Genomic DNA, 25,928 nt, shown 5'->3' with positions numbered 1-25,928 from the left:
GCAGGGAATGATCCCAATCTTTTGGTACTAGTTGAGACCTGATTTGTGACCCAGCGTGTGGTCTATTCTGGAGAATGTTCCATGTGCACTCAAGAAGAATGTGTATTCTATTGCTTTAGGATGGAAACTCTGAATGTATCTGTGAAGTCCATCCAGTTCAGTGTGTCATTCAAAGCCCTTGTTTCCTTGTTGATCTTCTGCTTAGATGATCTGTCCATTGCAGTGAGATGGTGTTGAAGTCCTCTACTATTATTGTATTATTGATGTGTTTCTTTAATTTTGTTATTAATTGGTGTATATAATTGGCTGCTCCCATGATAGGTGCATAAATATTTACAATTATTAGATCTTCTTTTTGGATATACACTTTAATTATGATATAGTGTCCTTCCTCATCTCTTATTACAGTCTTTGGCTTAAAATCTAACTTGTCTGATTAGGCTTGCAAGCCCTGCTTTCTTTTGATGTCCCTTAGCCTGATAAATGGTTTTCCACCCTATCACTTTCAATCTGGAGTTGTCTTTGGGTCTAAAATGAGTCTCTTCAGATAGCATATCAATGGCTTTTGTTTTTTTATCCAGTCTGATACCCTTTCTCTTTTGATTGGGGGCATTTAGCTCATTTACATTCAGAATAACTATTGAAAGATATGAATTTAGTGCCATGTATTACCTGTAAAGTCACTGTTTCTGTATGTTGTTTCAGTTCCTTTCTGGTCTATGTTAGTTTTGGGTTCTGTTTTCCCTTAAAGGATCCCTTTTAGTATTTCTTACGGGGCTGGTTTGGTAATCACAAATTCTTTTAGTTTCCATTTGTCCTGGAAGCTTTTTATCTCTCCTATTTGGAATGACATCCTAGCTGGGTAAAGTATTCTTGGCTGCTTATTTTTCTCATTTATCTCATTTCTGAATATATCATGCCAGTCCTTTCTAGCCTGCTAGGTCTCTGTGAATAGGTCTGCTGCCAATCTAATATTTCTACCCTTGTAGGTTACAGACCTCTTGTTCCAAGCTGCTTTCAGGATTTTCTCTTTGTCTCTGAGGTTTACAAGTGTCACTATTATATATCGGGATCTTGATCTATTTTTATTGATTTTAAGGTAGGGTTCTCTGTGCCTCCTGGACTTGAATGCCTGTTTCCTTTCCCAGATTAGGGAAGTTCTCCACTACAATTTGTTCCAGTATACCTTCTGCCCCTCTTTCTCTTTCTTCTTCTTCTGGGATCCCAATTATTCTAATATTGTTTCACTTTATGGTATCACATATCTCTTGAATTCTCCCCTTGTGATCCAGTAGTTGTTTATCTTTCTTTTTCTCATCATTTTGTCTTCTATATCACTAATTCTCTCTTCTGCCTCATTTATCCTAGCAGTTAGAACCTCCATTTTTTATTTTATCTCATTAGTAGCCTTTTCAATTTCAACTTGATTAGATTTTAGTTATTTTATTTCTCCAGAAAGGTATTCTCTAGTGTCCTCTATGCTTTTTTCAAGCCCAGCTAGTATCTTTATAATCGTTATTCTGAACTCCAGTTCTGACATCTTACTTATGTCTGTACTGATTAGGTCTCTGGCGGTCAGTACTGCCTCTTGTTCTCTTGTCATTCTTGCAGAAAGCGGCTGCTTTTCTGTTTGTAGAGTTGCAGCTATTCTTTTCTTATGTCTCTGGTTAAGTTTGCAGGTGTTCAGAATGGTTTGATACCTATCTAGCTGAATTCCTGGGACCAGAGGATACTAAGGTTTTCTTCTCCTCCAACCATCTTTTACCTAATCTCCCCAGGGCTCTATTACATGCTCCTGAGATCATGATCTGAGTGGAAATCCAGAGTCAGATGTTTAACCTACTGAGCCACCCAGGTGCCCCTGGAAACTATTTTTAAGTAGACATACCATCAAGCAGCATTATTTTTGAAAAGTTAATTTATAAATTTTTATCTTACTTGCATCTATTTAACTCTCTCTTTCTGAACAATTACATTTAGATTAGTCATGAAAACTTCATGAGACCTTAAACAGCTTTAGGGATATCTTATGGTATCTTTTTTACTGACAAACTCTGTAACAGAGATATCAGGAGCTTATTTGATTTTTAGTAAACGTATGTGGAATAAAAGTATTATATTTAATAGTGATAACGCCAAAGACAAGCTTGTTTTAATTAAACCAACAAACTTAAACTAGCTTTTATTTATCAAAGATTATTCTAGATCATGAACTTGAAAAACATTTGGGTTAGTTTCTGTGTTTCTGAGAGTACACTTGATTGATATAATTCGTGTTTGTCTTTAAGCCAATTAAATAGAGCTCTTTACAAATTAATTTTTGCATTATTGTCTGGAAATAGAAGAAAAATTAATTACACATTTATAATATACATACATAAACATGCAGACAAATGCAAACAGAGATCTCCTAGCTTTTATTTTAGCGGTGAGACTGGTATGATAATGCAAAACTCACTAGTTTATGAAAGAACAGTTGGATCCAAATTTTGTTTCTGGCAGATGGAAAGTTTACCTGGTCAGATGGCAGGTGGCTAAAGCTTTTTAGTAATATTTGTGGAAGAGACTTAAAATGTGTATTTGTCTTTGACAAGTAATTTTATGGAGGCTGTGGACCAGTTTTGGGGCGAGTGAGCTTTTTTAACTGTTTATATTTTGAAAAAGCTTCCTCCTCCCCTGCCTTTTTTTCTTCAGTCTCAGGTGAATGTGGGCTGTGTTTTATTTACCTCCTGGGGTGTTTATATTTCAAAGACAGGCTAAAAGTTACATCTGCTAGGGACAGAGAAGGAATGCAAGTTTTCTTCTAGGAGTTTTAGGGTGTATTTGTCTATTATCAGAAGTCTACGGACTTTGCTATTTAAATTTTTCCTCCTTGCTTTTCTTCAAAGCAAGACAGTTCTGTTTCCAAAGTTCTGATCTTTTACGTTATGTGCAGGCATTCTGAGATGCATAGGGAGTCTTTGGGGATGGTAATGATAGGTAGACTTTGGATTGTTTCTAGAGCCGTATTTCTGGTTTTACAAAGATTTGTAACATAAGGACAGTTGCTCTTAATTCCGTAAACGATTGGGATGTAGCTTTAATGATATCAAGGGGCTGAATCTCCCATCTAAATACATTATCTTCAGTTTGCTTCTTTATATTGGGGGAAGGTCTTCTACCAAAATGAAAATGAAAAGATTCTTGTGTTATGGATTTAGAGGTGCTGTGTCTTTGTATATTTTAGTAAATCCTTCCACAAAAGACTTCAGAATGTTTTTCTTTTCCTCTGGGTACATAGTTTCATTTTAGCTTAGGTGAGAAGGCCTAAAAACATATTCCTGTCATCTCTGAATGTCAGCTTCTAATTTGGCCAACTTTTGACCGTAGAGCAACTTTAAAAAGTCCTTTCAAATATCTCGTCAGGTTTCAGCCGGCAGAAACAATTTATATTCCCAGCAGTATTAACTAATCCCTTGGATGCAAGAGGCATCCCCCAAGGAGGGTGCAAAGAATACTACCTGCCCAAGGTAACTCCTCTAGGCACTCCCAAAGATAACCAAAAGAAACAAAGACTTCGACAATTCTCCTGAGAGCTGGCAATAGTTGATAGGACCCTAGCCGCAAATGGAGGACAACACACATCTCTGTCTGACCAAATTTTGGGGGCGCCCCAACCTGACACAAAACCAGATAAATAAGAAGGCAGTAGCTACCCCCTAGAGAGAAAAGATCAACAGTCAATGGGTGCCCAAAAGTAAATTCGCAAGTCACAATTCAAAGACCTAATTGTTACAAATGGTTTTGCCTGCCAATCTGAATTTGGAAAGGAAAGGACAACATGAAATTTGACCTTCCTCTCTCAACCAGGCTCTGCAGATAGAGATCTGGGAGAGCTGACTTTGGCAAGAAGTCTCACCCTTTGCTGGCTTCTGCCAGTTTTCCCAGGATTCCATCTGCATGCTCTGGAGTGAGTAGGGTGTCCTGGCAGGTCATATCCTGGTCACCAGAAGCAGTAGAGCAGGAAAAATAATTTTCCCTCTACTTTTTATGGTGAGTGCTTGGCTGAGACTCCTTTTTTTCTAGGATACCTCATAAATGGATAAGCTTATCTAGGTTAAAAGTTCTCCACTGTGGCCACTGTATTTCAAGATTATCTTTGGTAGGATTAACCTGTTTGTTCAGCCTTAAAACAAAATTGTATTCACCCAGGGCCTCATGCTAGACCCAGTCCAGCTTAAGTTGGACCCAGATCTGGCAGATAGGTTTCTTAGGACTTCTTAAATCTATAGATTGCCCTCACCACCTTTTTTCTTGAAATATATTTGTTAAAGAAACTGGGTATTTGTCCTTCACAGTGTCCCATGTTCTGGATTTGGCTGATCGTGTCCCTATAGTATTACTGAACATGTTCTTCTGTCCCCTGTATTTCCTGTAAACTGGTGGTTGGATCTGGAGACTTTCTTGGATTCAGGTCATCAGTTCATATTTATGCTCTTTGTTTTAGTAATTGGTGTGGCGCTCCAGTGGGAAGGACCACCGCAACCCATAATGCTCTGATCCTTCATGAGGCTCACGAGTGGAACTCACACACCTTCAGGCACTATTTCTAGAACAGCCCTGGTATTCAGGCCTTATTCTGTCTGAACCGCCCCACCCCTTTTTCTGGAGGAAGTCAGGAAGGGAGGGGACCCCCTTTTTCTGGAGGAAGTCAGGAAGGGAGGGGACTAACACACGCCAGGCAGTGTATAAGCTTTGAGCTACAGCAGTGACCAAAGTGGACACGGTCCCAGCTTTTGAAGGGACATACCACCTCATGGGGAAAGTAGCGAGAGCCAGCAGATGAGCAAATAAGGTCATCCCACATGGTGGTCCGCACTTGGAAGGAAACAAACAGGAAGCAGGGACAGAAATGGGGGGTCAGGGAGTGAGGGAAGGGAGAAGGAGGGGTGAGCAGGAGGGGCCTACACTGGATAGAAGGAGAAGGCTCTCTTAGAGGCCGTAATTCACTGAGCCCAGAGGGTGAGAGCAAGCCAGTCATGTGAATGCATGAAGCGGTGGGGGGAAGATGCTGCCGGTCATGGGGATGGAGAGAGTGTCAGGGACCTCAGAGGTGGGACACACAGGACATGGTTGAGAAAGGGGAAGGAATCAAGGCCAACTCCCCAGTTTCTTGTCTTAAGCAACTGGGAGAATGGCATGAATCTCTCAGTGGTCCCCACTCTGGTCCCCTTGGAGATTGTAGTACCCAAGTCCGCCCTCCTGGCCTCCTAAGTACTTTATAGGCCTTTCCCTTCGTGCTCCCTGTGCCTCCATCGACTTGCTCAACTTTAAGAAGATGGAGAAAAGGAACAAGACGATGAAAGCATCAGATTTGTACAGTGGGACTGGCACCCAAATGTCAGAGAATATTGTTCAAGTCAGCCATGCATTGGTATATCTCAAACAAGCAAACACTGACTCAGGAGAAGTTTAAAGCTAAGAGTCAAATGAAACTTCTGGATGTTCTGTCTGTGACATTTATCTCTGATGTCATCTTTCATTATCACCAACAGTTGAGTTGCATATGCCATAAAAAGGCCTGAAAAATAATTTTCCAGTACTGATACTAATGAGGGTTATGTGGTCTGTGTCCAAGGCATTTGCTGTGCTTCTCAATACTTGTCTAAAAACTCGATTCCCAAAGCATTCCTTGTGATAAGACACACAGTCCTGTGCCCAGATTCTAAATACTAAAAGACACCGGGAGTGTTTTCAGAATTGTTGGGCTGACTTAAATTTCACTGGAAAACAGCTTTTTAAAACTAAGTTTTCCGTATGTGGCCTCCGTGTGATCGCTTCCCACTAGCGGCTGGTAACTGCCAGCTTCTGGTGGCTTGGGAAAATGAACTGTTTCCCACGCCCCCACACGTCAGCCCCACCGGGATGTCCGTGCCGGGAGATGTGTGGATGGGCTGCCGGGACGAGAGGGTGAGAAACGAGCTGGCCGAGCTCCCTCCCTGACTGCCTCCTCGGCCTGCCGGCACGCTCCAGAAAATCACTGCTGGGGCCAGGTGGTGCTGGGAATTATGCCCCTAAACAGTTAACAGCCCAGGAGACTGGTCAGAAGGGAGGGTTTCCACACAGAACTCCCAGAACTCCCAGAACTCCTGTGCCTTGTTCCTTTCCCTTCCCCGGGGCCCAGATCCACTCCACCCCTTTGAACCTTTCCTCTTCTTTGTGTCCACCCCACCCCCTCCTCTAGTAATGAGGTCTGAAGGGAGTGGGGGAGAAGGCTGTGTGGGAGGAGGGAGGGAAATAAGTGACTTGGAAAACCCACAGGCCTTCCAATCAACTCCTGAACAGGAAAGAGCCCCTTTTTTGCATTCATGTTCTCTGATCCACGGCCTCTTAGAAGTACAGACTAAGGGGCCGTTTGCAAAGTCTCTCCCATTTGATTAGGGCATCTTTTTTTAAAATTCACAGATTCTCGAAGTAAAAAGGGCACTGAAGTCATCAGCGGATTGTACACTAACAAGGAAGAGAGAGGGGGGTCAAAGCCTCATTCTTAGCATGGCTTTGCAGGAGACCCAGGTACCCCACCACCGAGTACCCTCAAACAATCAAGGGGCTTTTTGTCCCCTTCCCTTTTTCTCAAGCAGTGTGGGGGTTAGCTGGATAAGAATACCGATCTCTTTTTATAGGCACTTAGAACTGATTTCAAGAAGGCTGTACATGGTGATTAAGAGGGCCAACTTTGGAGTCCGGCTCCCTGGGTTCAAATCCCAGTGCTGACACTTAACTGGTAACTTTGGATGAATTTAACTTACCTCATTTTCTCCATCAGAAAAATGTGGATGATATTAGTATCTAGTCTTACGGAGTTCTTCTGAGGATTCAGTGTTGACAAGACGCCTGGGACATGGTAAACATTCAGTGTTAGCTATTATTCTGACACATTAAACTTTTGCAATTATTAATGATACTGTAATGCTCCATTCAAATTTACTTCTTTTTTTTTAAGAGATGCACTTTCAATTTATTTTATTCACTTATTTATTATTACTTTAAGTAAGATCTATGCCCAAAGTGGGGCTTGAATTCATGACCCCGTGATCAAGAATTGCATGCTCTACTGACTGAGCCAGCCGGGTGCCCCCAAAGTGACTTCTTGACCCATTACTCATTTTGTCATCATCTGTGTGTGTGTCCGCCCTCCCCCCTATCCTTCTGGATTGTGGGTTCCTTGAAGGGAGAGACTGTGTTCTACCCATTTTGGGACCCACAGCCCAGCCCTGTATATAACGATTATGCAGTTTGTTGGGTGAAGTTTGTAAAGTGAAGGCTTTAATAATGGCTTAGGTTTGAGTGGCGTTTTGCAGAGTACGAAGCAGGTACACATGGGAAACCCAAGACTCGAAGTTCAAGACACGTGTCCAAGGTCCAGTGATGGGTATAAGGCAGAGTCAGGTCCTGTAATTCTTGCCCCGTGCTCCTTCCACCAGGCCATCTGCTCAGGAGAGGAGTGCTGAATTTTATAATTCAGTATCATGTCCTTCTCCAGTTCTGTTGTATTTGACAGACTGGGGGTACCTGTGACAGCGTTCTGTGTGCGGAAGCTCAGAGTCCCTGAGGAAGACTTTTCTTTTTTTTCCTTGCTCTCCTCTTAACTATGCTTTGTTTTGTACAGGTCACCACAAATGGCATTATTGCCATGAGTGAACCCCCAGCCAAAGAATCCTATCCGGGGTTCTTCCCACCGACCTTTGGAGTCGTGGCACCTTTTCTGGCGGACTTGGACACGACAGATGGCCTTGGGAAGGTTTATTATCGGGAAGACTTATCCCCCTCCGTCACTCAGCTGGCCGCAGAGTGTGTCCAGAGAGGGTTCCCAGAAGTGTCCTTCCAGCCCAGTAGCGCGGTGGTTGTCACTTGGGAATCCGTGGCCCCCTACCAGGGGCCCAGCAAGGACCCTGACCAGGAAGGCAAGGTAAGCACTGTCCCGGGTACAAGGACAAATAGTCAGCAGGTTGATTTTGTACACTTTGGTCTTCCTTGAAGGAAGGGAGACACTTGGGTAGGTCAAGAAGCCAGGCCTAAAGTAACTTTTTGGGACATGCCCCTGTTTCGCCTTAGAAAAAAATAACTTTGCTCCACCATTGTTTAATTTTTATAGTATTACAGAAAGAGAGAAACTGGAAAGGTCCAAAAGCACTCCATTTAAACAGGGGATGTTCCAGGTTGGTAGTTCCCAAAGTGGATACCACAGAACACCATTCCTACAAGATAGTCCTTGAGAAAAAGGCCTCCCCTGGCCAAATAAGTTTGGGAAATGCAAAACTTTATCTCCCCCTTGGTGACTCACTCTGAAAAGTCCTGCAATAAAAAAACCTGCTTAATTTTTTTTAAAAAAATTCAGCAGTCCCCAAACCTTTTGGGCATACTCTATTTTTTTCCCTCCCAAATAAGATACATTATGTCCCACTTTGGGAAAGCCTGTTATGAGCCTGCAGGACACAGTTTGCGTTTTGTATCTTTCTGAGTGTTCTACTTGAAAACCGCTTACAGCCTTACATTTCTCAAGTGTGTGTCCCTTCTACTTGAGCGATGAACGCCCAACTCCTTGTACAGAGCCCTTGCCCCCCACTTGGGCCTCATCTCCCCTTACCCTTCCTTCTCTGCACACCCTTTTCAGCAGCTGTATCACATTGTTCGCAATTCTCTGATCGTGACCCCCACCCCCCACCCCTGCCCCAGGATCTTGCATTTGCTGTCCTCTCTGCTTGCAGTGTCCTCTCCCTGACTCCCACTACTAATGTTGAACTGTACTTGGTCCTCTAGACTCGCATAGCCTCCTGTGCTCCCACCCCCCAGCTTCGGGCACTTCTTTCCATGGCTTCTGTCGTGCTCACACACGACTCCATGATAGAATCTATCCCCCATTTTGCAACGTTTTCTTCATACGTCAGCCTTCCCATCTAGACTGGAAATTCTTGAGCATGGGGACCATGTATTTATAGGAAAGGTACTAACACTGAAAGAGTACTTTCTCTGTGCCTGGCTCTGAATATCTCACATAGGTCTCCTACCATCTCTGTGAGGTACATGGTTTTCTCTCCATCTGGCAAATTCAGAAATCCAGGCTTAGAGAATTTAAATAACGTGCTCAAGGTCACACAACCCATGATGAGGAGAACAAAGATCTGGGTCCAGATCTGTTTTCTCCCAAAGCTCATGTTTGGCTTTTGTTTTTTTTTTTCTTGCTGTATGTTGCTTGGGCTCAATAAATGTATGACAAATGATGACTATGGTTCATATGTTTAATGGCCATGGAGACAAATTCAAAGGGTAAGAATTTGCTAAGGGGCATGAGATTTCGGCTACCATACAGAGGTACCCTCTATAATTTTTGGCTACCCTTCATGCAGAAGGTGATTCATTAATTAATTGGAAAATTTCATGTTGACAAAGCCTTAGAGATATTTAAGTGGAGCCATCCTGGAATACCTGGTTCTTGCTACAAAAATACTTCTTTTAGAGTAAGGTGAGAATACTGCCAGCTCTCGGCTTTCTCTGTATAGTCTGGGGAATAGAACAATTTACGATCTATCGATACGTTCCTGAGTAACTGAATCTCAACTCATCTTCACAGAGAAACACATTCCAGGCTGTTCTGGCTTCCTCTGATTCCAGCTCCTATGCCATTTTCCTCTATCCTGAAGACGGTCTGCAGTTCTATACGACATTCTCAAAGAAGGACGAGAACCAAGTTCCCGCTGTGGTCGCATTCAGTCAAGGTGTACAGGGATTACTCTGGAAGAGCGAAGGAGCTTATAATATATTTGCTAACGACAGAGAATCACTTGGAAATTTGGCCAAGTATGCCGTTTTCTTCTGCAGTAGAGTCTCCCCTTAATGATCATTTTGTTATTTTATTAAGGATGATATAATGGGCACTAGAGAACATTACCTAAAAATGCTCCTACAGATTTAAGTTTTGTATATAGTTGTTTATATTATGTAGTGCTTTTTTCCAAAGTAATACACTGTCAGAATGAACAGGCATCCTCTTTTTTACATATCACGCTCATTTGAAAGTTTCTCCCATCTCCTCTGCAAGTATAAAGTTAGAAGTAAACACTATTCAAACCCTGTCTCCTGCTATGAACCCAAGGCCGAGAAAAACCTTCTCCCCCCACGTGGACTAGGGAAGAAATTCTTACAACAGAGTTAGTGCTCTCTTGGGCTGTTTTGTGGAATTTGGCAAAAGTAGGGTGAGCTCGAACTGCTTTTTTCTAAAACTAGAATCTTTCCTCTCCCATGATGCCTTAAAAAGTGAGAAAGAACGCCCTCCCTCCCAATTTCATATTATCCAATTGAGTCTAAAACTTACCTGCCGTTGACTTAATGGTGTGCTTAGCACCTGGCTCTGTGCGGGTGGGGGTAGCCCTCATTTATAGTGCTTGCCTGTTTCTGTGGTATGAATACTCCTTTCATGGCCAGGTTCCAGCCAGGCATGTCATGTTGCTCAATATGGAGTTGAGAAGAGAACCATTCTTCTCACCATACAGATGCAATAGACTTCAATAACTTCCAGAACATAGATAATAGTAAAATAATTCAGCGTGAGGAGTTTCAAGTATTTATGGCCTTTGTTTTTAATATCATTTCTGTAATTGTAAGTTTATGTGATTTAATTTTTTACCAGTGGCTCTGTTTAATAACTGGCTTGCAAAATTACTAAAATAAAACAACGGGCTCTCATGAGCTCCTGCACACCACTGCCTTTCCTGGAGTCCTGGGACAGAGAGACTGGGACACACCCTCTTTCTGCAGGACTTTCTCGATTCCTCATCCCCTGTCCCACCCCGATGTTTTGCTCAGGATTCTCTACTGGGTAACGTCTGTCCCTTCTTTCCCGTGTATAAGCTGGTCATTTTACGTAGTTTCTGATAGGAGCGCTTCCAATCACAGATGCGTAGGCACAGTAAAAAATGGTGGAGAAGGAAGGAGAGATTAGGGTCATTCTACTGTGTTTTTTAATTACATGAAGGCTTTAGATTCTGAATCTCATTTGCATTTCACTATATCCTTGGGACAGGAAGAGGTAAACTGAGACCTGTCCAAGCTACCACGGCTGATAAAGTTGGCATTTCTGATAATCCAAGTCTGTACTGTTTTCACTCCCAACACTTCTGATACCACATAGGTGAGATTTTTTTCCCCCTATACCTACCAATTCTCTCAGTGTCTGGACATCGCTTCGGTGTCCTACAGTTCAGTTGGGTTTCGATGCAGACAGCCCAGGGTGAGCACAGACCCCACAAGACGGCCCCATTTCAGATACCAGTCAAAAGTTCCAGGTACTGTACTCACTGTACTTCTGATCAGTCAGCTATAAATTGGGGGTTTCTGGGACCCCCTGCTCAGGTTCCCTAATTTTGCTAGCATGGCTCACAGAACTCAGGAAAGCACTTTTCTTATTATCACCGGTTTATTTTAAAGGATACAATTCGGGAACAGGCAAATAGAAGGAATGCATATGACAAGGTATCGGAGGGAGAGGGGGCTTGAAGCTTCCATGCCAGCTCTGGGCACATCACCCTCCTGTGCTCACCAACCCCAAAGCTCTCCTAGCCTCATCATTTGGGGGTTTTTATTACATAAGCATGATTGATGAACTCCTTGGCCATTGGTGATTAACTCAGTGCCAACCCCTCTCTCCTTTCTGGAAGTCAGGGCATGGGGCTGAAAGTTCTAATCATGCCTAGGTCTTTCTGCTGTCCAGCCCCCATCCTGAAGTTCCCTAGGGTCCCAGCCGCCCATCATGTCATTAGCATACAAGAGACAGTCTTATCACTGCAGAGATTATAAGGATTTTAGGAGCTGTCTGCCAGAACCAGAGACCAAGACAAGTAGGCAGTGGGCTGACACACAGATCCCCAGGGCTCCCTCTGCCCTGTTAGTGGGGGCAGTTTGTGGGTTGCTGGCCTGTTTCTAAGAAACCTGTCCTTCCTCCAGGAGCAGCAACTCGGGGCAACAGGGCGTCTGGGTGTTTGAGATCGGGAGCCCGGCCACAGCCAGCGGCGTGGTGCCCTCCGACGTGAGCCTTGGACTGGATGACGGAGCGGAATACGATGATGAAGACTATGAGTTGGTGACACATCTGGACCTGGAGGACGTGAGCACAACACCTTTCCCCTACGAGGCTCGGAGAAGGGGAGACCCAGGCACACACAGTGCGCCCCGTGTCCTCTCCCCCCGCCGCCTGCCTACCGAGAGACTCCCCGGACCTCCCACGGAGAGGACCAGGTCTTTCCAGCCGCCAGCAGAGACATTTCCCCAGCAGCACGCGCAGGTCATAGATGTGGACGAAGTTGAGGAGACAGGAGTGGGTAAGGCCATTGACGTCACAGCTGGTCTGTCCTTGGACACTTGGGTTTCCAGCCAGGAGTCCTGCTGGGGGTGTCGGTTGTGTGCCTTCTATGGTGGTTTGGGAGGATGAGAGCTGGAGATGTAGGGACGGCCCTCGCAGCTGGGCAGCTGTAGGGCTTCGCAGGATGGGCCTGACGGCTTCAAAGACTCCAAGGGATCTTTGGGGATTAGGGCTGTGGTTACAGGGGAACTGCTGAGCGGGCGCTCTTTCAAGTTTCCTCTGACTCCCTTTTTGTCTGTTTTAAAGAGAAAAGAGCTTTGGAATTATTTTAAAAGTCAGATATTCTTATTTGTGACTTCTGGGATCAGAAATATATTCACCCACCTGAAAAAACATTTCAGAAGTTTCTTTGGCTATTTACACCGTTTATCTTTGACGTTTATTTCCTCTTGGTTTTGGAATAAGGATGGTTGATTATTTTTTCCTCCCAGGTCCTGTCAGCTTCAGAGTTGGTTTGTGAAGATTTAAAAATGCCAAACAAATAGATCCCCCTTTTAAAGATACTTTTAAAATACAGTCTTTTCTAGTTAATCATATTCTGTCGGATTTTTGCTACATCTTGAGGGAAAACCATTTGAGCGCCAGCATGCTTTGATTTGTCTTATAAAAGAACTGATTCACCCCTCAGGTTGACATATAATCTACTAACATTCACATAAATGAGATGGTCCAAGCCTCTAATGATGTTCACTGCAAGTCTTTCCTGCTTCTACTGTGAAGTTATAAGGCCTCCAGAAGGTGCGCCTGGGTGGCTCAGTTGTTAAGTATTTGTCTTCGGCTCAGGTCATGATTCCAGTGTTCTGGGATCGGGCCCTGCATCGGGCTCCCTGCTCAGCGGGAAGCCTGCTTCTCCCTCTCCCACTCCCCCTGCTTGTGTTCCCTCTCTCGCTGCCTCTTTCTCTGTCAAATCAATAAGTAAAATCTTAAAAAAAAAAAAAAAAAAGACCCCCAGAAAAATCAACTCCATTCCACATAATTCACTCAATTTTAATTTCTCCTTACTTCTGATTTGTTTCATAGCAGTTGTTTTAATTTTTTTTTTTTTTTGAGAATCCCAAAGCATGGACAAGATCTGGTGGCCAGGGGAAGTGTGCTTACTTACTTGTAAGGCTCAGACATGGAGAAGTTACCCTTTATGGCGTGATGAGGACATGGGTTCATGTCTCAGGGCTCGCCTCCGCACCCTGGATTTCCTGGGGCGATGCTAACATCTCTCAGCACACCACACTCTGCTCTTATAGCTGGTTCCAGGCTCACCTCCCCCAGATGTGTGGGGTATGTTTACTTGCTGATGTCGTTCCAGACTGATCTCCCCCAGACACGTGGGGTATGTTTACTCACTGATGTTGAGTCTGGAGTCTTATTCTGCTTTTCCCCTATCTAGGTGTCTGTGGAATTCTCATCTGTGAAGCCATCACTTTGAAATGAGATCATAGCTAGCACCAACAACTTAGGGTGGCGTAGTACTTGGTCCTGATAAAAGCCTAGATTTGAACCCCAAATGTGTCTAAAACAGCTATTTTTCTGTCCCTCCATCCCACGGTTTTATTTCACTGTTCCTATTAGAAAGGTCAGTTTTCTGTAGGCAGCAGTACGTTCCTGGTGTTATTTGAAAAGTCACCCACAGATACGCAGGCCATAAGGGACCCGCTGGGAGCTGGGCCCACAGCTGGAGCTGAAGCAGTCACGTCTTATGTGCTCAGCTCAGGGCCCAAGTGTTCCAGCGGCAAACGCCACCTTTGTACGCACTGGAAACTCCCTTCTGAGTGTGTACCTGAGGTTAAACTTTACTGTTATCTTCCTTCGTAACACTCCATTATAAATTGGATCATTATCCCTTCTAAAAGCCCGTTCCCCCCTGTGCTTTTGAACTTCATTCCAAATTAATTTGCTCTGGATTATTCAATTTAATGAGCTAGTTCATAAATCTAACGAAATGAAGCTGGGAGGTCGGAATTTGAAATAGAAATTCTTTTTGTTTCTTGGGTCAAAGACCTTTAGACCAAGTATGACTAAGGAATTATTTCTAATCAGCTTCTGAATGTAAGAGCTTCTGAGTTTTCCCCTTGGGAGAAAAAGGGGAAAGTTTAAGAATATTTTCAGGTCATTAAAATGACAAATTTTATTTACATATAATTTTTTTGCCACAGTAAAAGATAGTAAAAAAAAAAAAAAAAATTAAGGTCTGTCCCAAAATGTGAAGCTAATCTGACCACATTTCCTGGACACCATATTAAGATTGATAGTGGGGGGCAGTAAACTAGTAGTGATCCAGTGATAATGTGGAGTCAGTGATCTAGTACATTGGATTATAGCATTTTTAAATAACACCGTGTGATTTCTCAGACTGCTTTCAGACCCGTTTGCCTTGGTGGTTGGAGTACAGGAACCACCGCAGGGCTTCGGTAGCCACGGGCTGTGAGCGCAGTCCCAGAATCCCCCGCGCCGATGGGAATTCCTGCAAGGCTCGAGAGCGCACGGAATAACGAAGCCGGTCCGCTGCCGTGCCAAGTGCTGACAGGTGTGCCGTGTTTTCTCCGAACAGTGTTCAGCTACAACACCGATTCCCGCCAGACGTGCGCCCACAACAGACACCAGTGCTCCGTGCATGCCGAGTGCAGGGACTTCGCCACCGGATTCTGCTGCAGCTGCGCGGCTGGCTACACTGGGAACGGCCGGCAATGTGTTGCGGAAGGTATTTGGCTTCGGGGACTTCGGGGTTGTGAGATCGAGCCCGGCGTCGGGTTCCACACTGGGCGTGGAGCCTGCTTGGGATTCTGTCTCTCCCTCTGCCTCTGTTCGCTCTGTCTCTCTCTCTCAAAAAAGAAAAGAAGGTATTTGGCTTTTATGTGTTCCATTTGTGCGTGGGGAGAAGGAGGGAGTGGAGTTTTTGTTTTGGGGGTTTGTTTGGAAATGTTGGCCTTCACCCAGATCTCTAAAGGTGTGTAGTGTTTTTAGTAGATATTAGATTTTAAATGATATTTAATCTCTCATTCCCATCCTTTCTCATCCTTCTCTAAAGGGGGTTTCTCAGGGAATGCCCATTTTTCTAATAGGGTGAGGTGTCTTTCTTTCTTATGCTGTAGTTTTCTCCATCTGGGAAATGACTGCCCATGGGAGCCCATCTTCACAACTGCCCTTAGTGTGGGACCAAGGCTGAAGTGTTGAAATAATGCAGCCTGGACCAGGCATCGTTAATGCCTCTCGTTTCCCTCTCTTTCTTTCCAACCTCCTCTGTGGCATTGCTCACAGATCTGAGTGTCCTAATGGTTGTTAAACCCCAGCCGGGCCACAGTGGGCAGGCGTGGACCAGAGTTTGTAGTGGGGAGAAGTGTATTCCAATCACCCTTCCCCTCAGGCTGTCCTTTCTTCATGTCCCTAAAATCACAGCGTGATGATGGCAGAGCATAAGGGGTGCACCAGTTAATTCTGGAGTGCCAAACCCATTGTGGGGCTGACTCCGGAATGGAATCAGCTCTGGGTCAACATTGTTCTGAGCTTTGCCCCTAGGAGGACCGACTAGTCTTGATGCTCTCGGGTAAACAGGAGAATCTTCTCCGTGAAAGTCTAGAGGGTTGGGATAATGGTTTACTCAGAGAGTGAGACCTCTGGAAGCCTGGGGCCATAAACTAAGATTAAAACAAAAGCAGCAAAAACCCTACTATACTGAACATTTGTCCCTTCAGACGCCAAGTCACCTCACTTGTCACTCACTGGTCATTTGCCTCTTGTTGAATGAGAAACCTCAACTGCTTTGCAAAATTTGACTAAATAAAACTCAGTTGGAGGAATGGTTTCTGTTTTTCACATCCCCAGCCTTAGCTGTAGTTAAATCAGTTAATTTAATTTGCTAAAAAAAGTTTCCTTCCGGGTCACAAGGAGATAAAGTGAGTTTTGTTAAATACCGTCTGAAGCAATGAAAGAAAATTATGTGAATTTTTCATGTTAATTTGGGTGGATGTTTCGAACTTCTGTAAATGTTTTCTCTTGTATCTCACCACCCCAGGCATGATGTGCCTTTGCTTCTTTGTTTTAGGGTTGGCTTTTATACTTCTCTTATCCTGTGAGAAGCTTCCAGAATCTGCAGTGAAAGCTCATTCTCAAAGAGCAACCTCCTTAGCTCTTTCCACGCCGAATATCAGAGCTGGAAGTGCTGAGCAGTCTGTGTTTGGTGGCAAGCTCAGCTATAACAAACTGTTCAGCTCCATATTTTGACATTATATACACGCCCCCATAATAGTTCTGTGGTTTAAATATTTGTTGGATTCTTGCTACTTTTGAAACATTTTTCTGGCTCAAGGTTTGGTGGAAAGAATTTGTTTGGTTTCCTTCACTTGGCTTTCCTGCTTGTTTCTGTGATTGTTTGGGGGATGCATTTTTTTGATATTAGTCTTCCAACTTCATAGCACTCCCCAGTGTAATGACACAGTTTGTGTGCAGAAATACTGTGTGTGTTGAGTATGCCTTGGCTTGTCAGTGACCCTGTTTAATGACCTGGGGTGTATAGAACACAGCAAAAGGTCTTCTGAACATGGGCGAGGATGCTCAGATGCGAGCCCGTCTGTCCAGTGTTATTCAACAGACATTACCGGGAACTTACTGTGTGCGGAAAACTCTGCTGAGGCCCAAGGGAAGGAGCTGGGTATGAACGTCCTGTCCCTGGCAATCTAGGAAGAGAAGCAACGTATGTGCAACCGATAACTGATCGAATTTAATTCTGCACCAAACCTGAACAGTCCAAGGTGACTTATTTACCTCTTCCTTCAGTTCTCTTAAAGATATAATTAACACCCTTGTTTAAAGCACAGAGTTTGGTGGGTCTTAGGCTCTTCGCTGAGTTGTGTAACTATCACCCCTATTTGGTAGAACATTTTTATTTTTATCAGTCCAGAAAGAAACATTGTATCCGTTAGTAGTCATTCTCAATCCCCCAGGTCCCTGCCCCTGTCCACAACTGATCTACTTCCTCTCATTATGGGTTGTCCTCTTCTGAAACATTTCCATTTCATTCCACAGAATGATACAATACGTGACCTTCTGTGTCTGACTTCTTTCACTTAGCCTGGTGTTTTCAAGGTTCATCCGTGTTTTGGCAGGCGTCAGGACTTCGTTCCTTTTTCCTAGCTGCACATTCCATTGCACGGTTATACGTGATGGACGTTCTGGCCATGATGAATAATGCCACTAAGAACATTTGCATACAAGTTTTTGTGTGGACCTAGGTTTCCTGTTCTCTTGGGACTATACCTCGGAGTTGGAATTTCTGGGTCATATGGTAACCTTCCATTTTCTTATCTGAATACAAGAACGACTTCATTTCTTTAGATCTTACGTTTTCCTGATTCAACGGAAATATATGCAAGTTATAGATATTCACAAAACATAGAGGCATATATTATAGAAAACGAATGTTTATTGTATTGCCCTGAGTTAACCCCTGTTAGCAGTTTTGTGTATATCTCTTCTGGTATTTTTCCCCGAGGTATACGCTGACATTTATTATGAATGTGTTTTTAAACAAAAACAGTATTCTCTATATACTGTTTGGTAATTTATGGAGAAAGCTTTTAAATTTCCACAGTAGGTTTCACGTGTTTGCCAGTTGTCTGAATGGAACAATCGACCACGAACACGCCGCAGTCCACGAGCCGGTCCGGGCCGTTGGCCGTGTTTGTGTGACGCGTGATGTCTGCGGTGTCCCGTCTGTTGGAGCTTGGGCCAAACGAAGCTCCAGGACCCAGACCGACGGTCCTCACCCTCAGGGAGAGAACCGTATTTGAGCCGGAGCTGTGTATTAAGATGTGCGACAGATGAGGCTGCCGAACGGCCCAGATCCCCAGGACCATCCAGTTTGACCCTCTGTCCCAGCGAAACGACTCATTCTGTCCCTTAAACGCTCCAAAGTGATCAGTGATAGGATCCCCTAGTTCTCGATCACCCGTGCCACTGTTCTTCTCCCGAGATTATTGTATTTCCCCTGAGGTTCCTCCATCGCACAGGCACTCCCGTTGGAGCGACTTCCGCGATGTCGGTTATGGGTCAGCATGGGAGGGAGGCAGGATGTTGGAATTTCTAAGGCTCACAGACAGTCGTGGGGACGGTCCTCTCGAGAACAATTACTTTCACTTAACCCAAAGCCCTTTACCCCAACACTGTTCTGCCTCTTTCCTTTATAGGTACAGGTCCCACCAGGCATGTTATTCTTTTTGAAAAGGCTGGCTTCTTTGTTTCGTGCTCAGGTTCCCCCCAGCGAGTTAACGGCAAGGTGAAAGGAAGGATCTTTGTGGGCAACGACCCGGTCCCCATCGTCTTCGAGAACACCGACCTTCACTCGTACGTGGTGATGAACCACGGGCGCTCCTACACAGCCATCAGCACCATTCCCGAGACTGTTGGCTATTCCCTGCTTCCTCTGGCCCCTGTTGGAGGCATCATTGGATGGATGTTTGCAGTGGAACAGGATGGGTTCAAGAATGGGTTCAGCATCACAGGTAATCTATCTCAGACATTACCATTAGTGCTGCTTGGGGAGCCTGGGGGTGAATGGAAGGGGAAGTCCATGTCTGCAGACAACTTCCTGATGAGCGTTTTGTGGCTCCAGAAAGAGATGTCGAGGTAAAATCATCAGTAATTTGTTCATTAATATGTACTCACTAAGGCTATCTAGAACTGCATTTTGATCAGGGAGTGATTTCATGCTGAAGATTTAGAAGTCTCCAGCAGAGCACCCCGAAGTATGGGGCTCTCCCAGTTTTCCTCATTCTATTTATCAAGCCTGCCTCCAAATTCCCAACCAACCTAATCTGATATTTGACATTTCTTCAGTATCTGCTTGGAGAAAAGGAACCTGTCATTTCTAGGTGGAAAATTAAGCCTGATAAACATAATCCTCCCAAGTCTTAGCAAACCTCACTTTCTTTGGAGCTTCTTGGAGGTTGTGCCCTGTCAGGGACAGTTCAGTTTTTAGCGGACACGCAGGCAGATGGTTGGGGGGGGATGTTTCCATAGTGTGGTTGTGACCTCTCCCATGTTCTGCTGAGGCCAGCTCCCCTGTGCATGCTGGAGGCCCTTTTCTGGAACAGCTTGGGTGCAAGAGGCTGTGTCCTTCCTCTCCAGCCACTCTCCAGGGCCTCTTGTTCTGGGTCACAGGAACCCACCGCTGCCTCTGACTGCCTAGATCTGCTTTCTCCCCGCTGCCTCGCCTCGCTGGAGCCTCAACCACGGCTTTCTTGCAGAAACACTGAAGCAGGGTCTCTAGGCTTTGCAAGGTTCACCCTCCAAAAGTTACAGAGCATAAATACATAGCTTCCTGAAATGTGGCCATTTTAAAAAAGGAGAGGACATATAGTTGAAAAAGGGTGGACCTACCCGTAAGATATCAAATGGATGGCCTAATATCTTTTCTCTCTATCCCTCAGGCATATATAGGCTGAGTATTATAACCGGGTTCATGTTCTCGTGCAGCATGCTCCTTCCTTTGCAGACACAGCTGAGCTTTGCAGTGAGACCCACAGACGTAGCTACTCCTTCCCTGCACAGCTTTTCAGACTGGTGTTGCTTTGTATGTGAGTTAATTTAAACTGGCGATATTTCATAAGGACATCAACATCAGCAGCGCCGAGGGAGACTTGACAAATTCCCTGCCACAGCCAATCTCTGTTACTGCGGTGGCCCTTAACTGCCCCAGGACCTGGGTTAGCACTTGGATATCTGCCGGGGACTTGGGTACTTACCATAAAGCAGGAGTTGTCACACTTTCTGCCAAGGGGCAGATAGTAAATATTTGCTTTGCCTGAATATTCTAGTCTATATGATCTCTGTTGTAACTCCTCAACTCTGTTGAGTCATTGCAGCGCAAAAGCAACCCTAGATAATATGTGAACGAGTAAGCGTGGCTGTGTTCTGATGAAACTTTACTACTGGGCACTAACATTTAAATTTCATATAATTTTCATATTATATATATGAAATATATATGAAATATATATGATACTATATATGATATGAAATATTGTTCTTTTGACTTTTTAATAAACCGTTTAAAAATGTAAAGAGCGTTCTTGGCTCCAGGGCTGCTGGCCAGAATGAGCCCCTGGGAGTATGCAAACGTGGAAAAGAAGCATCTAGAAGCAGGGCAGGTATTTTTGCTGCGTGTCTGGGGCTGCACAGACTGAGGGGAGTTGCCGAGCCAGCACTCGTAGTGCGTGCTCCCCAGGTGGTTTCTGGGACCGGCGACGGTTTGCCCTGAGCGACTCAGCCGTCCCGAGCAGCGCGCTGAGCTGTTCCAGCCGTCGTCCCCATCACTGACATCTTGGAGCGCTTGACATTTGACAGAGCACTTTTTCACGTACTTATCTCACCCAGTTTCCACAACGTAGCCTGCATCAGTCTTGTATCATCGAGAAATGCAGGCTCTGGGGGTGTAGGTACCTTGTTCCCGTTTGCTCAGTCACTGCCTAGCACAGCTGGGAGTCAGACTCCGGTCCTTTGCCTTTTCCAGCACTTTTCCTGAGCCAGCCCCATCTCAGAGGCTGGTGTGGGGCTGGGAAGCAGCTTCTCTCCTCCGTGCGTGACTCAGTTGGGCCACGCGGACGTCCCGGCTCTGTCCTCAGCATCACCAGCTCCGTTCGTCCCAACCAAACTAAGGCGCCTATGGAGGAGGGGCGAGCCTCCTTCGTGAGCAGCACCCCCAGCCTAGCGCTGACACGAGGGGGCTTCCCAGACGGCAGAATGACTGACCTTACTTTCTAGGAGGCGAGTTCACTCGCCAGGCCGAGGTGACCTTCGTGGGCTACCCGGGCAAGCTGGTCATCAAGCAGCAGTTCAGTGGCATCGACGAGCATGGACACCTGACCATCAACACGGAGCTGGAGGGCCACGTGCCCCACATCCCGTTCGGCTCCTCCGTGCACATCGAACCTTACACGGAGCTCTACCATTACTCTCGTGGGGGTGAGCCACCAGCGCTGCGTGGGGGGTGGAGGGTGAGGGGGTAAGGGAGGTGGAGGGTTAAGGGGAAAGGGAGGTGGGGGTGAGGGAGGTGACCTGCCAGTGCCACCTCCAGGGGTGAGGGGGTGAGCTGCCAGCACCTCTTGGGGGGTGGGAGCTGAGGGAGTGAGGGGGAGGGGGGAAGAGGAAGAGGGTACATGGGGTAGGGTGGGAGGGTTGGAGGGTGAGGGGTGAGAGAGGTGGGGGTGAGGAGGTGAGCTGCCAGTGCTGCGTGGGGAGTGGGAGGTGAGGGAGTAAGGGGGGAGGGGGAAGAGATAAGGGAGGGGGAGGGGGTAGATGGGGTGGTAGGAGGGTTGGGGGGTGAAGGCGTAAGGGAGGTGAGGGTGAGGAGGTGAGCTGCCAGTGCTGCGTGGGGAGTGGGGGTGAGGGAGTGAGGATGTCGGGGTGAAGGGGAGGTGATGGGAGGGTTGGGGGGACCACCCCAGTTCTCCACTGACCCCAGACCCACCCACTGCTACAGTGGCCCTGGGAAGGGCCATCCCCTGGGCTTCCAAGCAGGAAATAGACTGGCACTAGCTTATTAAAATCACCTTTTCCCCTAATTACAGACATAGTACACACTAATAGAAAATTAGTACCAAAAAAAAAAAAAGAAATTAAGCATAATGGTAAAACTGGGACATAATTATTATTAGGTTTAAATTATTTCCTTTCAGGTTTTCCCCCATTTATATATAAAATACCCTAGCAGAGGCGCCTGGCTGGCTGGGGTGGGGGGAAGCATGGCACTCTTGATCTTGGGGTTGTGGATTTGAGAATTTGAGCCCCACCTTGGGTGTAGAGATTACTTAAAATAAAAGTCTTAAAAAATACTCCATATATATATATATATATATATAATATTTCAACATAGATCTTGTAAGTCTGAGGGATATAAGGTACAGCATGGCTATGCATCTGTATGTGAATATATGTGCATATGTATATATGTATATATCTGTATTTTAATGTACTATTTTAAATAATTTCAAACTTACACAGGAGTTGAAAGTAGCACAGTTTCCACCTGCCATTTACCCAGTTTCACCAATTGTGAACATTTTGCCATATTTATTTTATCATTCTCATATATATATATATGTGTGTGTGTGTGTGTGTGTATTTTACAAATAATACATTTCTTTGGAAGTAAATTGTAGTCATTGTGCTCTTCCACTCCCTAAATAAGTCACCCATTTTTCTTAAGAACGTGGACATTCTCTTGTATGGACACAGTGCAATGATCACAGTCAGGAAACTTCACATTGGTGCAATATTATTATGTGTTCTACAGCCGGGTATATAGTTTTTTATTTAAATAAAATTTCAATTATACCCCATTTTTATATCTTCATTTGCCAGTTAATTTCAAATCCTGAATATTTTATAGTTTCATTCAATAGGCTTTGAAAACACTTTTTAATGAATCTGCACTACTCTCTTATATGTCTATTAATTTAAACCATTCTATTTTCCGAAGCTGAAGTTATTTCCAGTTTTCCCATCTCATAATGAGTTGAAAGGACCATCTTCATCATAAATCTTGACCACATTTCTGATTCTTTTCTAAGATTCAGTTCCTAGAAATAGAGTTGCTGAGCCAAGCAATACAACTTTTTAAAGGCTCTCATTAAGCTGCCATCCAGAAAGGTTGTACTAATTACCATGGCTCTGTGGCTTGATGGGGCTCTCCTGGGGACCACGAGGGTTGGTGACCAGGACGTGGAATGAGCAGCAGGACCCCAGTCTGCAGTCAGCCTGCGACCAGATGGTGTTTCTGGCAACGTAGCACGTGGGAGCTGGACAAGAGGCAGCTTACACTAATCTTTTATTTATCCTCTGGCTTTTGTTATGAACTGCAGCAGAGCACACAGATATAAAGAGCCTTTTATTCTTTTTTTTTTTTTAATAGGAAGTTGAGTGTTTCATCATATGAGTGAAAAGCAGGCTCTCTCCTGAGCAGGGAAGATTGTCTCTCTTCTCTGTTGACGTTTGCTCATGGCATTTTAGTAATTTTTCAGAAATTGGCTACTGACACCCATTTAGTGTCTCATTTTTTCTTTTTTAGTGTCTAAGAACTGCTTCATCTAGGGTTATACGTAACAGCCGCTATTTATTGAACCCCAAGTGAGATAAGCTATATGAAGCCGTGAGTTCTCTGCCAGTCACGTGGTCAATGCTCCATAAATGGTAGTGTGTCTTAGTAGTGTTAGCCTGCGTGGGTCCAGACATTTTACACACATTATGTCCTTCTCACCCCAACCCATGCTGTAAAGAAACAGGGGCTAAAGAAATTGTAACCAGCCTGCGATCTCACACCTTGTGAGCCGTGGTGCAGGGTTCAGGTGTATCTGCTTTTAAGCATGTACTCTTTTCAGCAGACCTTAATCTCTGGCTTGGTTCTGGGTGGCTTCAGAACTTACAAAGAGCATTTGATGAGAGAAAGCAGTAAATATTACTAATGCAAACAATACCATAATAGAATGGGAAATCTAGGTAGCACCATGAGTCCCAACGCAGAAGTGAGTGGTCTTATGTATCCCGTTCATCTGATCTCTCATCTGGGCAGGGAATACTGCCCATGGTCTTAAAGCCCTTGACTAAACCTCTTGCCTTGTTTGTCTCCCTTCTTCCCCCACCGCATCCCAGTGATCACATCCTCCTCCACGCGGGAGTACACTGTGATGGAGCCTGAGCAAGATGGCGCTGCCCCTTCCAAAATCTACACTTACCAGTGGCGCCAGACCATCACCTTCCAGGAGTGCACCCACGACACCTCCCGGCCGGCCCTGCCCAACACCCAGCAGCTCTCCGTGGACAGCGTGTTTGTCCTGTACAACCAGGAGGAGAAGATCTTGCGCTATGCGCTAAGCAACTCCATTGGTCCTGTGCGGGGTAGGAATGAAGCTCAGATTGGGCATGGTGTCTCTGCCTGCACATCTCTGCCTTCTCCTCCATGTGTTGTTTCTCATCTTTTACTCTCAGTAAGAAGAAAAGGACACTAAAATATGTCCCGACAGAAATAAATAATCTCGTCATCTATGATTCTCAGAAAACTTACACATCTCTGTTCTGCTAACCCCAGGCCTCTTCATTGTTCTGTGTGGGGTGGAGTGGGCCATCCGAAGGCTACGGCTGGCTTTGGCGGGACATCTCGAACACTGTCATGCTCAGCCTTGGGAAGGTGTGCTCAGGCCTGAGGAGATCTAAATAGAGTCTGATGAGAGTCAGGCGCAGAGCCTACAGCACCCCCTGCCCTGTGGTAGCACGTCGCTGGTGCCGAGGTCTGGTCTGTGGATGCTTCTGGCTACATGCAAGGAGCGGGCATTTGGAGAGTAGCATGCCGTCTCGGTGTCAGACTTCACATCATCCGAATCTTCAAGCCCCACGGGCTCTGTATGTTTGGGGTCTGGCATTAAGGGTCTTTTCTCTTTTTCAGTTCTTTTTGGTACTCCGTGCATACCCAGGTCACCTCTCCAGCTGGCCGCGTTTGTCCTTGCTTAGCTCCATAAAGCAGAAGGAGGGCAGGTGTCTTTCTTCCTCCTTTGACAGCAGTGGCTCTAGGCATCGGAGGTGGTATAGTTTTTTCTTAAAAGCCTCGGCAATAAACATTCTAGGCTTTGCCGGCTCTACGGTGCCTGTCGCAAGATCTCAGTTCTGCCATTGTAGCACGAAAGCAGCCACAGACCATATGCAAGTGAATGGATGTGGCTGGTTTCCAATAAAACTTTAGTTACAAAAACAGGCATGAATCTGGAGGGACGTGGTTTGCTGATCCTGCCCCAGGGTGGCACAGGAGTCGCCTGGTTTCTTGTTCCGGGACCCTCTGCCGTTCTCTGGGTCATCAGCCGGGCCTTACTTTCTGCGGAAGGAGGAAACCTGCTGCCTTTCCTGAATCACTCACTTGGCTTCCATGTCTCTCCTTCACAGAGGGCTCCCCGGATGCCCTGCAGAACCCTTGCTACATTGGCACTCACGGGTGTGACACCAACGCGGCCTGTCGCCCTGGCCCTGGGGTTCAGTTCACCTGCGAGTGTTCCATCGGCTTCCGAGGGGACGGAAGGACCTGCTCCGGTATAGCCATCCCTTCTGGCTTATGAGGGCTGGGAAGGAGGCTGGGAGGAGGTGTCCGGGAGCGGGGGTGAGGGAAGCACCAGGGGACGCACCTGGGGTTCCCGTGGTCACCTTGTGGAACTGTAACTCTGTCCCCATTAAATGACAACTCCCCATTCCCTTGTCCCCCCAGCCCCTGGCCACCACCATTCTACCTTCCATGAATGTGACTCCTCTATGTATCTCATAGAGTGGTATTACACAGTCCTTGTCCTTTTGTGACTGGCTTATTTCACTGAGCATAATGTCCTCAAGGCTCCACATGGTAGCCTGGGTCAGAACTAACTTCCTTCTTAAGGCAGGAATCGCATTCCATTGTTTGCACACTACCATTTTTTAATTCATTTGTCTGTCTATGGACCCTTGGGTTGCTTCGTTTTTTTTTTTGTTTGTTTTTTTGTTTTTTTTTTGGCTAATGTGAATAATGCTGCTA

The 25,928-nt window shown here is 45.4% G+C and overlaps 1 protein-coding gene across 1 annotated transcript in view; it reads left to right on the top strand.

Annotated features, from left to right (window-relative positions):
• The window catches only part of NID1 (nidogen 1), an 84,552-nt gene that overhangs the window by 22,714 nt on the left and 35,910 nt on the right, over positions 1-25,928 (top strand). Inside the window, exons 2-9 of the mRNA XM_026504127.4 lie at positions 7,649-7,948; positions 9,611-9,837; positions 11,980-12,353; positions 14,940-15,089; positions 18,634-18,885; positions 21,146-21,346; positions 24,032-24,277; positions 25,313-25,456. Coding sequence (XP_026359912.1) covers positions 7,649-7,948; positions 9,611-9,837; positions 11,980-12,353; positions 14,940-15,089; positions 18,634-18,885; positions 21,146-21,346; positions 24,032-24,277; positions 25,313-25,456 — 1,894 coding nt within the window. The remainder of the gene's footprint in view (positions 1-7,648; positions 7,949-9,610; positions 9,838-11,979; positions 12,354-14,939; positions 15,090-18,633; positions 18,886-21,145; positions 21,347-24,031; positions 24,278-25,312; positions 25,457-25,928) is intronic.

Source organism: Ursus arctos, unplaced genomic scaffold (genome assembly GCF_023065955.2).
Source record: "Ursus arctos isolate Adak ecotype North America unplaced genomic scaffold, UrsArc2.0 scaffold_7, whole genome shotgun sequence".
In the NCBI taxonomy this organism is placed as follows: domain Eukaryota; kingdom Metazoa; phylum Chordata; class Mammalia; order Carnivora; family Ursidae; genus Ursus; species Ursus arctos.
Note: the sequence above shows the minus strand (reverse complement) of the source record. Positions and strands in the feature narration are given on the sequence as shown.